Genomic DNA, 16,123 nt, shown 5'->3' with positions numbered 1-16,123 from the left:
GGTTGTAGATTTAACAGTTTCTCTGTTAGCACCTAACTTTATGTCAGTAGGTACTATACTCTCAAGAACAAAAGAAGCCATTGTTATGTCTTTAAATAAAGTACCTTGGAAGTTACAGTGAGGGAGGTGTAGAGGAAAAGGAAAAGAGGCAATAATTATTCCCATTCTGTAGGAGGGTATAAGAAGGCATAAATATTTAAGAGACTTGCCCTTTGGCAAAAGCCTGTCTTGGACTAGCCAAACAGCTAGTTAAAGGCCCAAATTTTCTAATGCTTGGATCTTCAACTCTGCACACTTAAGAAGACTTTTTCAGATCTTTCCACTATTCTGTGAAAGCTTTATTGGAATATTTCATGAGTTCTATTAGTCTTTTTGTTGCTTTTGTAGAGTTACTGATGACTCCAAGTTTCTAAGAGAATATTATTTATGAATCCACTTCCTTCCTATTTGAACCCATATTTGAGATGAACTAAAGCCATGCTTTTACCTTGCAGCATTTCATTATATTTTCAGGTACAATTTGGGGCTGTGCCAGAAAGACCAAAGATGAAAATTTGTGACACTTGATTTATCCTGATCCAGGCAAAGAGCATCATAAAAAATAAAGATAAACATTTTATTATATTTCCTATATCCCACAGCAGTAACCTCACTACTCTAATATTCATTGTAAGTCAATCATTACATTTACTTTAATTCTTTTGAAAAATTTACTTTATTATTATTATTATTATATCTATTATTCCCTACCTTCTCTTAGAATTCTTAATTTCTTTCAAGTCTCAGCTAAGGCACCATCTCCTACAGGAAGTTTTCTCTGATCACCCAGTTATTAGTGGTCTCTAAATAACTTAAATTTATTGTATATGTATTATATCATCTGGTAGATAAAAATTTCTTAAGACCCTCAAGACTAGGTAGTTTTTAGATCTGTTTCTCAAAAAAGATCATTAAAAAAGGGAAAAGGACACACATATACAAATATATTTATAGCAACTCTTTTTGTGGTGGCAAAGTATTGACCCTTGAGAGAATGCCTATCAATTGGAGAATAGTTGAACAAGTTGTGGAATATGAATGCAATGGAATACTATATAAATGACAAGGGGAATAGGTGCAGAAAAACCTGGAAAGACTTAAATGAATTGATGCTGAGTGAAGATAGCAGAATCAGGAGAATATTGTACACAGTAACAACAACATTATGTGATGATCAACTATGATGGACTTAGCTCTTCTTAGAAGATGCTATTCCTATCCAGAGAAATGACTGTGGAGTCTGTATACAGATCAACGCATACTATTTTAACTTTTTCCCCTGGGTTTTCCCTTTTGTTCTGGTTCTTCTTCAGCATGATTACATATGTATAATATCAGATTGCTTGCCATATTGTGAAGGAGAGAAGGGAATGAGGGAGGTTAGGGAGGAAAGGTGAAAAATGAAATTCAAAATCTTCTTTTCTTTTTGCAAGGCAGTGGGATTAAGTGACTTATTCAAGGTCACACAGTTAGGTAATCATTAAGTGTCTGAGATCAGATTTGAGCTCAGGTCCTCCTGACTCCAGGGTCAGTGCTCTATCCACTGTGCCACCTAGCTGCCTTCAAAAGCTTATAAAAATGAATGTTGAAAACTATCTTTACATATAATTGGAAAAATAAAACACTATTTAAAAAATTTTCATTTCTGTCTTTGTATTTCCAGTGCCTTCTACATAGTAGGTGTTTTAATAAATTCCTTTTTTGGGTTAATTACTTAATCCCACTGCCTGGCAAAAACAAAAATAAATAAATAAATGCATTTTGAAGTGAATTTAGTCCTCCAATGGCCCATTATCTCATTCACAGATTAGTTCCTTCTTGTTTTAGATAATGTCCACATCTTGGAGTTTTTTTGTGACCAAGACATTTTATCACCTGGTGGCAAAATTTTTAGTAGTGTCTCCTCAAATTTATCTATGCTCAATCTTGGACAGTGGTCAGGGTCAGTCAATTCAAGTTTAATTAAAAAAATTATTAAATGGCTATTATATGCCACTGTACTAGGCACTGTAGATACAAATAAGTAAAAAAGAAAGCCAGACCTTGTCCTCAAGAAATTGACAGTCTAATCAGGGAAGATGAGACACAAAAGTAAACTGGAAAGGGATAGGGAAATAGGGGACAGTCCCCAGGGTTTTCTGTCAATCAATGTAACTTTTGGATGGCTCTAACTGTTAGGAAATATTTCCTAGTATCAAGTCTGAACATACATTTTTTTTACAATTTTCATATGGTAGAACATTCTGATACTTCATAATAGTATGGAAATAAAATTGGATGCTCTAAGGTCATTCCTGTAGATCAAAAAACTCTGGTAGGTTTTTATAAAACTGGAAAGTGTTTGAGGGTGCAACAAGAAAGGGATTGTCATCAGAGAAATAGCCTAGTGAAACTCAGAAGCCTAGAATAAAAACAGCGGCCACCAGTTGCTGAATTTATTTTGGACACAACAGCTCATGTACTATGTACCAATGGAAGGACTATGCTGTACATCAAAGGAAGGAATTCCCTCTTCACAGACAAAATAATGGATCTTCTGAAATTGAGAAATAAATCCTAATATTTTAATGATAATAGTTACCATAGCTACAACTCAAAAAAGATTTGAGACTGGAAGAGTGTCCTTTGTGATGCAGGTTGAGTTCACTTGGGGGTATTAGTTTAGAAAGGGGCTGCTTTGCAAAAAAAATGCTGAGGCATCCAGATTAATCTTTTCCTATTGTTATAAAAGCAAAATCTTGACAGTGGAGAATTTTGAAGACCTCAAAATGGATACCTAAGCATTTCCTTAATTACTAAGTCATTAAGTTGGATATATTCTAACTTTTATAGCCTATATAGAAAATAGGCAATACAAGTATGATGTATTCCAAAATACATTCAAAAATACATAAAACACTCACCATTTTTCACAAACTTCATGGAAGTCTTGAGTCGTGCAACACTAATATCCAGTTGTCCAACAACTTTTCTATATCTTCCACAATCACAGACAGTACCTTATAAGTAAACCGGGAGAAGAAAAATGTTTGTATTCTGCTTCATATGAACATTATCTCATTTAAGCTTCATAATAATCCTTATAGTTAAGTTCCATAGGAATTATTACTCATGTTTTACAATTGAGAAATATGAGGCCTAGGTTAAATGATTTGTTCTAGGTCAAGCAGTTAGGAGGTGATTCCATTTTCAGCATTCTTTTCACTACTATTTCTCTTAATATCTTTTGCCTTCTATTACCTCTTTAGGCAGCCCATTTTTATTTTTGGCCAACTTTAACTTTTAGAAGTTTCTCAGTTCATTGAATATAAATCCTTTTCCCTCCTTTCAGTTATGCCCTGCTTGACCAAGAACAAATCTAAACTCTTTTCCCTTTTGTTAGCTTTCCAAATATTTGAAGGAAGATGACATGTCCCACTTAAGTCCTCTCTTATTCTTTTGATTTTTGTCCTTCCAAATAATTTTCGTATATGATCCTTTCACCATCTGAATATGTTATACTCTAGATTTGGTTAATTTGTCAGTGTTCTTCTTGAGATGTGGTTATGATATGACTACAGCAAAGAATACATGACTATTACTCCATTCAGTCTGGAAATTATATTTCTGTCAATGAACTGAAAATCGCATCAGTTTTTTGGCTGTTTTGTCACCCTGATGTCTTGTACTGAGTTTGTGTAGGCACTTGAACTCCAATTTTAAATCCTTGTTGCCTACCTATATTTCCAATATTTGTGCAGTTCATTTTTTTAGCCTAAGCCATTTCTTTATATTAATCTTTCCTGAATATAATCTTATAATATGCAATCCAATAATTCATAAGAATGTTTTACTCAATTGAGAATTTATTTTGATGGTGACTGTTATTCAGTGTATTAGATGTCTCCTCTAGTTTTTGTTAACTGAAAATCTAATAAGGAAGGACTCTTTTTATTAAAGTCATTGACACAATACTACACATCTGAACTTTTTAAATGCAAAGTTTTTATCCAATTTAACCTTCACCTAAATTTTAGAATTGTTCCTATAGTTTATGCACAGTAATTTCTTGGATAGGAGAATTCACTGATCTCAAAATACAGATTTACATTTTCATAACTTAAAATTGCATTGAGACTTTTGGGATACCTTTTATGTCATTGTTGTGCTTATTCAGTTCTGTCTAACTCTTCATGATTTCATGGACCATAGCACATCAGAAGTGTCCATGGAGTTTTCTTGGCAAAATTACTGGAATGGTTTGCCATTTCTTTTTCAATTGGATTAAGTCAAATAGAGGTTAAGTGACATACCCAGAATCACACAGCCAGTAAGTATCTGGGACCAAATTTGAACTCAGATCTTCCAGACTCTAGGTCTAGAACTCTATCCACTGAGCCACCTAAGCTGTCTCCTTTTTGTATCACAAGGTGTATCTATTAAGATTTTTTTTAAAAAAGTGTCTTTTGGGGGTGTTTAAGTATCTTGAGAATATGCAACTCTCTTTAGGTGTCAAATATGTCAAATATTATGCACCATTTGATTTTTCTATCTCCTTTTTCCCTTATGGGAAGCTGTAAACTTTGCTCCGAAGCACAGGAGATAGTCTGTTTTTTTTTTCTTTTAAAAATATTTACTTTGTTTCTATCAACAGCGTTAACCATAAGATGTTAGTCTGGGTGTTTTCATTGGAAATGCAGTTAAGAAAAAGCAATTGATAAGAGAGAGGGATGTTACACTGAGGCATTTCACCATTACTATTTTCTTTGGTTGTGGGAGGTGGGCTGGGGTGTAAAGGGACAGGTAGCTAAAGCTAAAACCAGAAAAAAATGATATATCCTTATGTTTAAACTTTAAGAGCAAAAGAAAAAGAACTTTATACATAGAGCAACTCTAGTGTAGGGTAATAGCATCAAATTATAGTAACAACTGCAAAAGAAGGAATGGTCAGAGAAAGAAATTTTGTAGAATAAACATTTTTAGTAGTCAAGGATCTTAGAATTTAACTTGTCCTCTGAGGTCCTTTATACTATCATAATCCTATGGTTTCTGTTCACCTCACTTTATTTTATTTTATTTTTTTGCAAGTTTGGGGTTAAGTGGCTTGTCTAAGGCCACACAAGTAGGTACTTATTAAGTGTCTGAGGTCGGATTTGAACTCAGGTACTCCAGATTCCAGGGCCGGTGCTCTATCCACTGCACCACCTAGCCACCCCTGTTAACCTCATTTTAAAAAATCCTTTATCTTGCCTTCTAAGAAAACTAATGATCCTAATATTTTGGCTTACTGACTCTAACACTCTTCTATTACCCCCCTCCCTCAATTTTTCCTACATCTACTTGTTCCATCAAAACATACATATCTAGGGACAGTTAGGTGGCACAATGGATAGAGCACCAGCCTTGGAATCAGGAAGACCCGAGTTCAAATTTGACCTCACACACTAAATGATTATCTACCTGTGTCACCTTGGGTAAGTCACTTAACCCCATTGCTTTAAAAAACAAATAAATAAACAAATAGAAAATGGGGGAAAAACAGACATATCTTCTCCTGTTCTGTTCCCTCACAACCCTGCTGTCAAGTAACAAGAGGTGCTATTATCGAACCATGAATATACTAAGACCCACAGATGTGAAATAACTTCTTGAAGGTCTCAGGTTAGGTTAGTGGCAAACCTGTGGCTAATGGTGCATTCATGTTGGGAGTCCCTGATTCCCAGGCTAATGTCCTCCACATTGATCATCTCAAACTTGAGGGATTTCAAAGAATACACTTGGCTATTTGAAGAATTTTCAATTAGGTGACCTTAATAAAATCTATTTGGGGTGGAGGAAGAGAGGCTAATGGACTAGAGGTAAAAATAATTGACTATAATCAGCTTCATTTATTAATGCCTCCCAGGTAGCCCAGATAATTAAATGTTGTCTTTAGTTTAGATAAAACTTTTCATTATTCTACGATGAGAAGGAAAAGATGAAATTACAATCAAGCAATCCAAATACCTTTCCTTAAAAATATTGCCAATGCAATTGTCTCCTCCCAGTAGGAGAACTTGAAAAAAGTGGAAAAGTTCCAAAGGGTAAGACAAGCAAAGGCTTACATTAAGTAGGTTTTAATTCAAATTTGCAGAAGGGCTGTCAGGACTCAAATCTAGGTTCAAATTTCACCTCTGTCAAATATAGGATGTGTGATCTGGGCAAGTCTTTTAATGAAACTGACTTTCAATGGCAAAAGTCATTTCTTCAAATGGAAGGTCTCTATTCCATTGAAATCACAGGTTTAGTCCCTATCCTTTCAAAGTCTGGCAGGTATTTGGATTAAAGTTCTTGAGGAATGTAAGGTATGCTCAGCAAAGCACTACTGGAATACTTTGGAATTTTCCTTCTCCCCTAATATCTTTATCCAAATAGTCAAATCTGTTTCTCTGATGTTTCTGGTACAGCTTCTCTCACAGTTTACTTGATAGGTGTGGATTGCTTTGTCCAGTTTCACCAAAGCCTGGAAAATCACTTAATGATCTAAGAGGAAAGTTCCCATATCTCTCACTGGCTTATTAAAACTTGGTGACAGGGTGGTTGGGTGGTGCAGTGGTTAGAGCACTGGCCCTGAAGACAGGAGTACCTGAGTTCAAATGTGACCTCAGACACTTAATAATTACCTAGCTGTGTGGCCTTATGCAAGCCACTTAACATCATTTGCCTTGCAAAAACTAAGAGGGGGGGACTTGGTGATTTAGCATGAGGAAAGTGTCACTTTTAGGGGAATGTTTCTTTTTTTTTCTTTTAAACCATATTTGTTAATGAATAATTGATTTCAACCTGAAACGATCTGGAAATATAGTGACAATGAAGAAAGAGTGAAATATAACTTACCTGCTCTGCCCTTTCCCCCAGAGGCACCAGGCAAGCCTTTTTGCCCTTTGTCACCTACATGAAAATGAAACAAAATCCTAAAGTGAGTGAATAACATAGTCTCTCTCTTTATATCTATATCTAAACCTATATATATATATATATATATATATATATATATACATACACATAAACACACAAATACAAAAATATTTATTGTAAGACAGTCAATGACAAAAGGAAAGGTTTAAGAAACAAGCTAATTTTTTCACTATTATTGATCTTGAACAATGTTGTGGCTACATGTGACCTGTCAAGCATTTAGCTATTTATTTATTCTGTACTTGGAGTGTTAGGATGATAGTGAATGGACTGGGTGGATACTGAAACTCTGCTATTTATGTTTCATTGAATTCCAATACTCGTGATAATGTGAACACTATAAAATCTGTTACGATTAAAAAGGGACCCACATTTTCTTAGAGAGGCTCAATTAGTGAATTGTGGGGAAGAATTCCACCTACCTTATGGCACCAATGAATTATTGTGATGCCAAGTTTTACTGCGTGTCACTTATCTTTGAGAACCAAGAAAACACATTTTAGGATATTATTTTATAAACTAAGTTAGTGCAAGTAGCTGGACAAAAAGGGACATCCTTAGATCTTCAACTTTTCCTTTATTTCTTCTATCTGGAAATGAGGATGGAATGTTCAGGAGCTAATGTGAATGAGAGGCAACCCCAGTGTGATGGATAGAAAGCTGATCTTAGAGCCAGGAGTACCTGAGTTCAAGTCCCACATGTGAAATATTCTAACTGTGCTTCTAAGTAAATTATGGAACTGAACAGTGCTGAGGTAGTTCTCTAAGATCTATATTATAGGGAAAGTATCAGACTATATTGGTAGAGGGAAATGTTTTCACAAGAGTTCTCTGGATCAATGAAATCACAGATCCTGTCCCTATCTTGCTATGAATTGAAATGTCTAAAAATGCTTGGTAACAAAAAGAGCTTTGGAGATGTAAGTGATTAATGCAAGCTGTCACTAATGAATGAAAGGCAAAAATACTGAACATACTGACAATTAACACTACCATTATTTTTTCTAATTTGTTATTTATTTTTAACCTTTAAAAAATTTTGAGTTCAAATTTCTCTTTCTTCCTCTAGTTCCTTCTCTACCCATTGAGAATATAAGAAATATGATATGAATTATGCATGTAAATTCATGCAAAATATATTTCTATTTTAGTCATGTCACAAAATAGAGGGAAAAATAAAATTTAAAAAAATGCTTCAATTTGTATGCAGTTTTTCCTCTGGCAGTGGATGGGAGTTTTCAATATGAATCATTCAAAATTGTCTTGAATTGTTGTATTGAACAGAGTAGCTAAGCTTTTCACAGTTGATCATCATTACAATATTTACAATATTGTTGTTAGTATGTACAATTATCTCCTGCTTCTGCTCAGTTCATTCTCTATCAGTTCAAATGCTTTCCTGAAACTATTCCCTTTGTTATTTCTTATAGCATAATCATATTCCCTCATAATCATTTATCTATCACAACTTGTTCATCCATTCTCCAATTCATGGATCTCACCTCAATTTCCAATTCTTTGCCACTACCAATACTAATGTTTCTAAATTTTACCTTTTGTTTTAAAATCACATTCGTTTCCTGAAAATAAGCCATATCCAGTGACTATTTTCCATTAAAAAATTCTAAGTAACTCTCTTTTTAAAGCAGCTTTAAAGCACATTAATTATATCCAACAACATACATAGTACTATATATCTATAGTCCCTAGACTTTTCAATGAAGATATGGAAGTATTGTCTCTAACTTTAACACTATGAAAGATGATATGGATTTGGAATTCCACGTCCAAGGTCTGGGTTGAACTGAACCTAACTTTTAAATTTTGCTCAACTCCTTTTTTCTTTATCTAAAATTTCAACTTATTGATTGCTTATGCAATAAGTATTTATGTATTATCTGTCTAGCACTGTGTGAGGTACAATGGAGAATGAAAAAGAAATAGATGACTACTTTGACAAGACCTTCACACTCTTATTTGAGAGACAGGATGAATACACCTGGAAGACAAGATGAATCAAAATGCATGTCATATGTCAAAATGAATTGGATATCTAATAAATGTAATAGAAATGGAGAGTAGGGAAAGTGTTTAAATAAATGGTTCATGGGGGAAGAGGGATTTTACCTGGATTTGGAAGGCAGTATCTTAAACTCAAATGAAACTTTTTTTTTTCCTGAGGCCCTGTGAGTGTTTTAATTATGGTCCCAGATTCCCTAACTAATTTTTCTGACCTTTTCTGCTCTTGATTGATAGGCAAATTAAAGCAGAGCTGAGATTAAGAGTAATGTGTGAAGTCGCCTAGTGAATTTGATGATAAACTCAATATCAATTCCCTCTCTTCAGAAACTCCAGCTTAGTTCTGTCATCCTTACTTTTTTCACACATTATCTTAAAAATAAGCAATATTGTCTCCAATTTACTAAAAAAAGATTAGGTGACTTTCAGGACACCTACAAAGCAGGTGATATTTATATTGTCTCCATTGTCTCATGTGAGCTCCAAAATAACTTGGGAGATAAGAGTCGCATGTATTATTCTCTCCATTTTATAGATGAGACTACATTAATTCAAAGAGGGTAAATGATTTTCCCATGTTCACATAGCTAGTAATTTCTGAGGTATAATTTGAACCTAGGAAGTTTTTGACTTAGAAGGGAACTTCTGGGTCTGTGGTTAAAGTCAGAAAGATCTCAGTTCAAATCTGGTCTCAGATACTTACTTTATTTGCCTTAGTTTCCTGGGAAAAAATGGGGGTAAAAATAATAGCATCTATCTCACAGAATCATGAAAACCAAATGAGAAAATATTTGCTAGACACAGTAGGCATAGTATCGAGCACATTGTAGATTCTATATACATTCTTGCCTTTCCTCTCCCACCTCCTTTAGACTTCCAGTTCATACAACTGTCTTTAAAGCTTTCATTTCTATACCACACTGGATCCCCAAGACCTACAAGAGAGGGGAGAGAAAGAGAGAGAGAGAGAGAGAGAGAGAGAGAGAGAGAGAGAGACAGAGAGAGACAGAGAGAGACAGAGAGACAGAGAGAGACAGAGAGAGACAGAGACAGAGAGAGACAGAGGAGAGTGACAGCATATTTAGCAAAAAATAAAGCATTATTTACATTAAATGATAACATTTACTTTACCATGCTATTGTGCCTATTTGTAGTAAATCATTCCCCCCACCAAATCTGAAAAATGAAATATTAATATTCAGAAAACTGCCTTGCCATGGGAAGTGGCAATATTAAGGTCATCCCTGAAAGGTGAGATTAATTTGAGGTAATGAAAAATTTAGGAGGGCCATGGAGAAAATGATGGCAATAAATTTCAAAGAACGGATTAAAAATGAAGTTAGTATAGGGAGGGCTAGAATAGCATTCCTCATCCTTTTGCATTCTAGCACATACTCATAAATTTCAGTGGCATGTCTTAAAGAGATGAATCCTATTGTCCACTGATAGAAACTGATGCTGGGTGGGACTGGCACAGAAGGAAGTACCATTAAAACCTTTTAAAAGCTTATATGTGAACAATAAAGAATACAGAAAACAGAGGAGTATAAACTCCAAATAGTAGATTATTGTTTGCTAGTAGGGAAAGATTAGAAATTCTTGATTTGGGTTTTGTTCTAGGAGAACAGAGGAAAAAATACTCCAGAATCAGAAAATGTGAAATCTTGAAAGGACCTCAGTAGCCTTCAAGTGCAGTCCATATGCAGGAAGAAATTGCCATTATAGCATGCCTGACTGATGCCTATCTCGATACTACTTCAGGACTTCCAATGAGAAGCAGTTCACCAGTGTAGCAGAGTAGAAAGACTCTAGAGTTTAGAGGCACTCAGTTCAAGTTTCTCTTTTTTATACTTAGCTAGCTAGATGACTTTAGGCAATCCAAAAATCTTCACTGGATCTCAATTTCCTCAGCTCTAAAGTGAGAGGGTTGGACTAGACTGTTTCTAAGATACCTTCAGCTCTAGGTCATCAACCTGTAATCTCCTGTACAACCCCTTCTATTTTTGAACATTTCCAATTTGTATCAGTCCTTAATTTGCCTCTTTGTAGCTTCTGCATCTTCCCTAGTTCTGCTCCTTGGGACCAAATAAAACAACTTATTAGAACTGTTCACATACTTGTTGACAGCTATCCTGTCTTCCTTGAATCTTCTCTTCTTCAGGCTATACATTCCCCAGTCCCTTCACTCCATCCTTATATGAAACAGAGTCAAAACTCTTCATCATCCTAGTTCCTTTCTTCTGGATGTTCCCCAGTTTATTACTATATTTTCTTAAACTCCCATTTCCAGAAGGAATTAATTTCCAACCACAGCTTGGTAATCTTGCATTTCTTCTACTCTAACTCTATTAAAGCCATTCAATTCTAATGTTGGCCTCTAGCTCCTTGAAAAACCTTCATTCTCCAAATACATCCTCCTCATTTTTGATTTACTTAGCACAGATGGATTTATAAATGTTCTTTGACTATTCATTCATTTATTTGTTTATTTATTTATTTATTCATTCAGTCAAATGCATATATATAATTTTTAAGTTATAGAATTTCCTTCTACCTCCCCTTCCTACCCCTCCTCCATTCAGCAGAGAACAATCAGGTTAGCATTGTACATATATCTTTTTGATCACCATGTTTACAGATTAGTCATTTTGGCTATAAGGAGTTAGGATTAAGAGAAAGATACATAAGAGATAATTTTTTATAAAGTGTTCATCAGATTCTGAAGTTTTTGTTTTGTTTTGTTTTATTATTATTCCTCTAGATGGAGATAACATTGTCTGTATCTGGCCTAATATAGTCCTAGTTCTCTGAACTGCTGAGAGGAGCTACTTCCATCAAGGTTGATCATCTCACAATATTTGTACAATTTTCTCTTGGTTCTGCTCCGCTTTGCTCAGCATCAGATCCTGTAAGTCATTCCATGCTTCTCTAAAGTCTGACCATTTATGGCTTCTTATAGAACAATAATATTCCATTGTATTTCTGTACCATAACTTGCTTATCCATTCCCCAATTGCTGGACATCCCCTCAATTTCAAATTCTTTGCCACTACCAAAAAAAGAGCTGCTATGGATATTTTGGAACACGTGAGTCTTTGCTTATTTTTTATGATCTATGATTTTATGATTATAATATAGGCCTAGTATTGGAATTGCTGAGTCAAAAGGAATGAACATTTTTATTGCTTTTTTGGCCATATTGCTCTCCAGAATGGTTGGATCCATTCACAAATTCACCAGCAATGCATTAATGTCCCAATCCTCCCACAACCTCTCTAACATTGATCATTTCCCCCTTTTTCTCATCTTGGACAATCAGATAGGAGTAAGATGATACCTCATAGTTGTTTTAATTTGCATTTCTGTAATCAATAGTGATTTTAAGTATTTTTTCATATAATTGTATATAATTTTATTTTTTTTCATTTGAAAACTGTTCATATACATTGACCATTTATCAACTGAGGAATGATTTGTAACCTTATAAATTTGATGCAATTCTCCATATATTTTAGAAATGAAACCTTTATCATTCCCCAGTTGATACTGTTTTGGTGCTAGCTGTTTAGGTTTAGGTATCAGCACCATGTTGGTGTCATTAAAGGAATTTTGCAGACCAACTCCTGTTTTTAAAAATACTCTTTGTAGAATAGGAATTAATTGTTTCTTAAATATTTTGTATAATTCATCTGTAAATCTATCTGGATCTGGAGACTGTTTCTTAGGGAATTTATTGATGGTTTCTTTAATTTCTTTTTCTGATGGGGCTATTTAAGTAATTTAATTCCTCTTCTGTTAATGTGGGAAATTTGTATTTTTTTAAATAGTCACTCATTTCATTCAGGTTATCCAATTTATTGGCATACTGTTTGGCAAAATAGCTCTGAATTATCTATTTAATTTCTTCCTCATTGGTAGTTAGTTCACCCTTTTCATTTTTTTTATACTGGTAATTCGGTTATCTTCTTTTTTTTAAAAAAATCAGATTAACCAATGTTTTTTTCTAATTTATTGACTTTTTTCATAAAACTAACTCAGTTTTATTTATGGTATCAATGTGTTTTTGCTTTCAATTTTTTAAATATCTCTCCTTTTTCAGAATTTCTAATTTGGTATTTTATTTGAGGATCTTTAATTTTCTTTATTCTAGCTTTTTTAGTTGCATATGCAATTCATTGATCTCTTCTTTCTAAATTGAATCATATTGGCATTTAGAGATATAAAGTTTCCCCTCAAATCTGCCTTTGCTGCATCCCATAAATTTTGGTATGATGTCTCATTAGTATCATTTTCTTGAATATAATTGATTATTCCTATTATTTGCTATTTGATCCATTCATTATTTAAGATAAAGTTATTTAATTTACAATTAATTTTTAGTTGAGTCTTTCATGACCTTTATTACATGTCATTTTTATTGTTTCATGATCTGAGAAGTGAGTATTATTTCTGCCTTTCTGCATTTGATTACATAAAGATTTTGTGGCATAGTACATGGTCAATTTTGTACTACCAAGAAAAAGGTATATTATTTTCTATCACCATTAAGTTTTCTCCAGAGGTCTATCATATCTAAATTTTCTAAGATTTCATTCATCTTCCTTCTTCTTTATTTTGTGATTAGATTTATCCAGTTCTGAGAGAGGGAAATTTAGGTCTCATTATTAAAGTTTTGCTTTCTATGTTTGTTGTAATTCACTCAGATTTTCCTCTAGGAATTTGGGAGCATACATATTTAGTAATAACACAGCTTTATTACCAATGTTGCCTTTTAAGAAGATGTAATTTCTTTCCTTACCCCTTTTAATGAGATTGATTTTTGCTTTTATGTTATCTGAGATCAAGATTGATACCCTTGATTTTTTTTTTTTACTTTAGCTGAGGCATAATATATTCTCCAGCCTTTTACCTTTACTTTATGTGTATTTCTCTGCTTCAAATGTGTTTCTTGAAAAAAGATTGTAGGATTCTGCTTTTTAATTCATTCTGCTGCCCCTGCTTGTTTTATGGGATAGTACTAATTCTTTATTTCTCTCTGTGTTATCTTTCTCCATTTATATTTTTCTCTTTCCTTTCCTCTTATTCCTCCTCACCAAAATTTTATTCATTTTTCCATTTGACTTTTCTTTTAGAATTTAACTTTCAGTTTATTTTTACTTAATCCTCGCCTTCTCCTTCTTTTTTCTCAGTCCCTTCTTTCCTTATTTTTTCCTTTCCCCATACCCCCCTTCCCTATGGATTAGGATAGATTTTTAAACCCAAGTGGGAATGCATTTTATTCCTGCCATGGGCCAAATCTATTGAATGGAATTTACTCAGTTTTCATGCTCTCCCTTCTTTCCCTCAAAAATTATAAATCTTTGTGCTTCTTCACCTGCACACTGTACTACTCTGTACTCATGCCTCTTCATGTTAGCTGGACTACTCTTAATCAGGTAGCATCAATCGCAGTTAACTTGATTGCTTGATAAACTCATGTTGTTATCAAAGTATGATCATAGATTGATTGCTTGACTGCTTGACTGCTTGATAATCAATTATCTCAAATTATACCAATTATAATTATATTCATTTTTCTCCTTATTTCTTTTCAAGTACCCTCCAAAGACATACAATCCTCCTCATGAGTCAAAGTATCATCCAATGCCAAATCATTGGGGCATCTAGGTGTTGCAGTGGATAGAACACACTAATAATTACCTAGCTGTATGACCTTGGGCAAGTCACTTAACCCCATTGCCTTGCAAAAACAAAAAAAAACCCAAGCAAACAAAGCCAAATCATTTCAACTATTTGTGCCCCTCCCCTAATAATATTTTTCTCTCACTCTCCCTGCCCCACTTATCCCCTTTTTAAGTGAAGCATCACTTAAGTCAAACATTGTCCTAATTAAGTGCAAGAATCTTAAAGATCTCTATGTACTAGGAGGCTCAGGAAGTCTTACCTGAGAACTTTACAAATGATTGTAAGTTATGGGAGACACTGACTCAGAACTGCCCAGCTTATGAGGCCCTCATTAGACAAAGTGCTAAGCTTCATCAAGCACAGCAGAATTAAACTAGGTCAAAGGATAATGAGACACTTAAATTTAAAGTTTTTCATTAGCTTTACATTAGGACGTTTTGTCTCAAACACAGTGAGGTCATCTTGGACCTCTTCAATGGAGAGACAAGACTGAACTATACCAATATCCTTTAAATTCAATCTCTTCAATCATATTTTACCCTTTAATTATACTGATAGATATAAAGTTCTCAAGAATTAGAAGTGTTATATCTTCCCTCTTAGGGTTGTTTATAATTTGATGGAATTAACTACCATTTGTTTTGTTTTATTTTGTTTTCCTTCCCCTTTTCATTTACCTTTTTATGTAACTCTTGAGTTGTATATTTGACAGTTGAATTCTTTGTTCAGTTCTGGTCTTTGTGTCAGGAAATTCTGGAAGTCCTCTATTTCATTGAGTATCCATCTTTTCCCCCTGATGATATATGGTGAATTTTGCAGGGTAGTACATTCTGGGTTGTAATCCCAGGTCCTTTGCTCTCTAATATATGGTATTCCAGGACTTCAGATCCTTCAATGATGAGGCTGATAGGTCCTATCTGAGTCTGATTGTGCTTCCTTTGTATTTGAGTTGTTTTTATTTTTGCTGCTTGTAATATTCTCTCCTTTATTTGAAAGTTATGGAATTTGCCTAAAACAGCCCTTGGAGTCCTGAGGACTTTCTCCTGGAGGAGTTCTGTGTATTCTTACAATGGTTATATTGTTTTCTTGTTCTAGCAGTTTTGGATAGTTTTCCCTTCTAATTTCCCACAGGATGTTTTCCAGGTTCTTTTTTCATGTAGTCTTTCTGGTAGTCTGATGATTCGTAGATTATCTCTTCTGGATCTATTTTCCAGGTCATTTGTTTTTTTCCTAAAAGGTACTTTACATTTTCTTCAATTTTTTAATCTTATTATTTTGTTTGATGGAATCTTGTTATCTCTTAAATTCATTGGTTTCTATTTGTTCAATTCCAATTTTTAGTGTTTTATTTTCTTCAATTATCTTTTTTGTTTCCTTTGTTAAGATGTTGAATTCTCTGGTCAATTTTTCATAATTTTCCTGCATGATTCTCATTTCTTTTTTA

General features: G+C 34.0%; 1 protein-coding gene and 1 long non-coding RNA gene across 2 annotated transcripts in view; one reads left to right on the top strand and one right to left on the bottom strand.

The window, feature by feature from the left end:
- Positions 1–16,123, bottom strand: part of COLEC10 (collectin subfamily member 10) — a 65,127-nt gene that overhangs the window by 5,399 nt on the left and 43,605 nt on the right. The window contains exons 4-5 of the mRNA XM_074201442.1: positions 6,895–6,948; positions 2,943–3,038 (exon numbers count right to left, since the gene is read on the bottom strand). Coding sequence (XP_074057543.1) covers positions 2,943–3,038; positions 6,895–6,948 — 150 coding nt within the window. The remainder of the gene's footprint in view (positions 1–2,942; positions 3,039–6,894; positions 6,949–16,123) is intronic.
- The window catches only part of LOC141498348 (uncharacterized), a 197,069-nt gene that overhangs the window by 148,723 nt on the left and 32,223 nt on the right, over positions 1–16,123 (top strand). The window lies entirely within an intron of this gene.

This window comes from Macrotis lagotis, chromosome X (genome assembly GCF_037893015.1).
Source record: "Macrotis lagotis isolate mMagLag1 chromosome X, bilby.v1.9.chrom.fasta, whole genome shotgun sequence".
NCBI lineage: Eukaryota > Metazoa > Chordata > Mammalia > Peramelemorphia > Peramelidae > Macrotis > Macrotis lagotis.
Note: the sequence above shows the minus strand (reverse complement) of the source record. Positions and strands in the feature narration are given on the sequence as shown.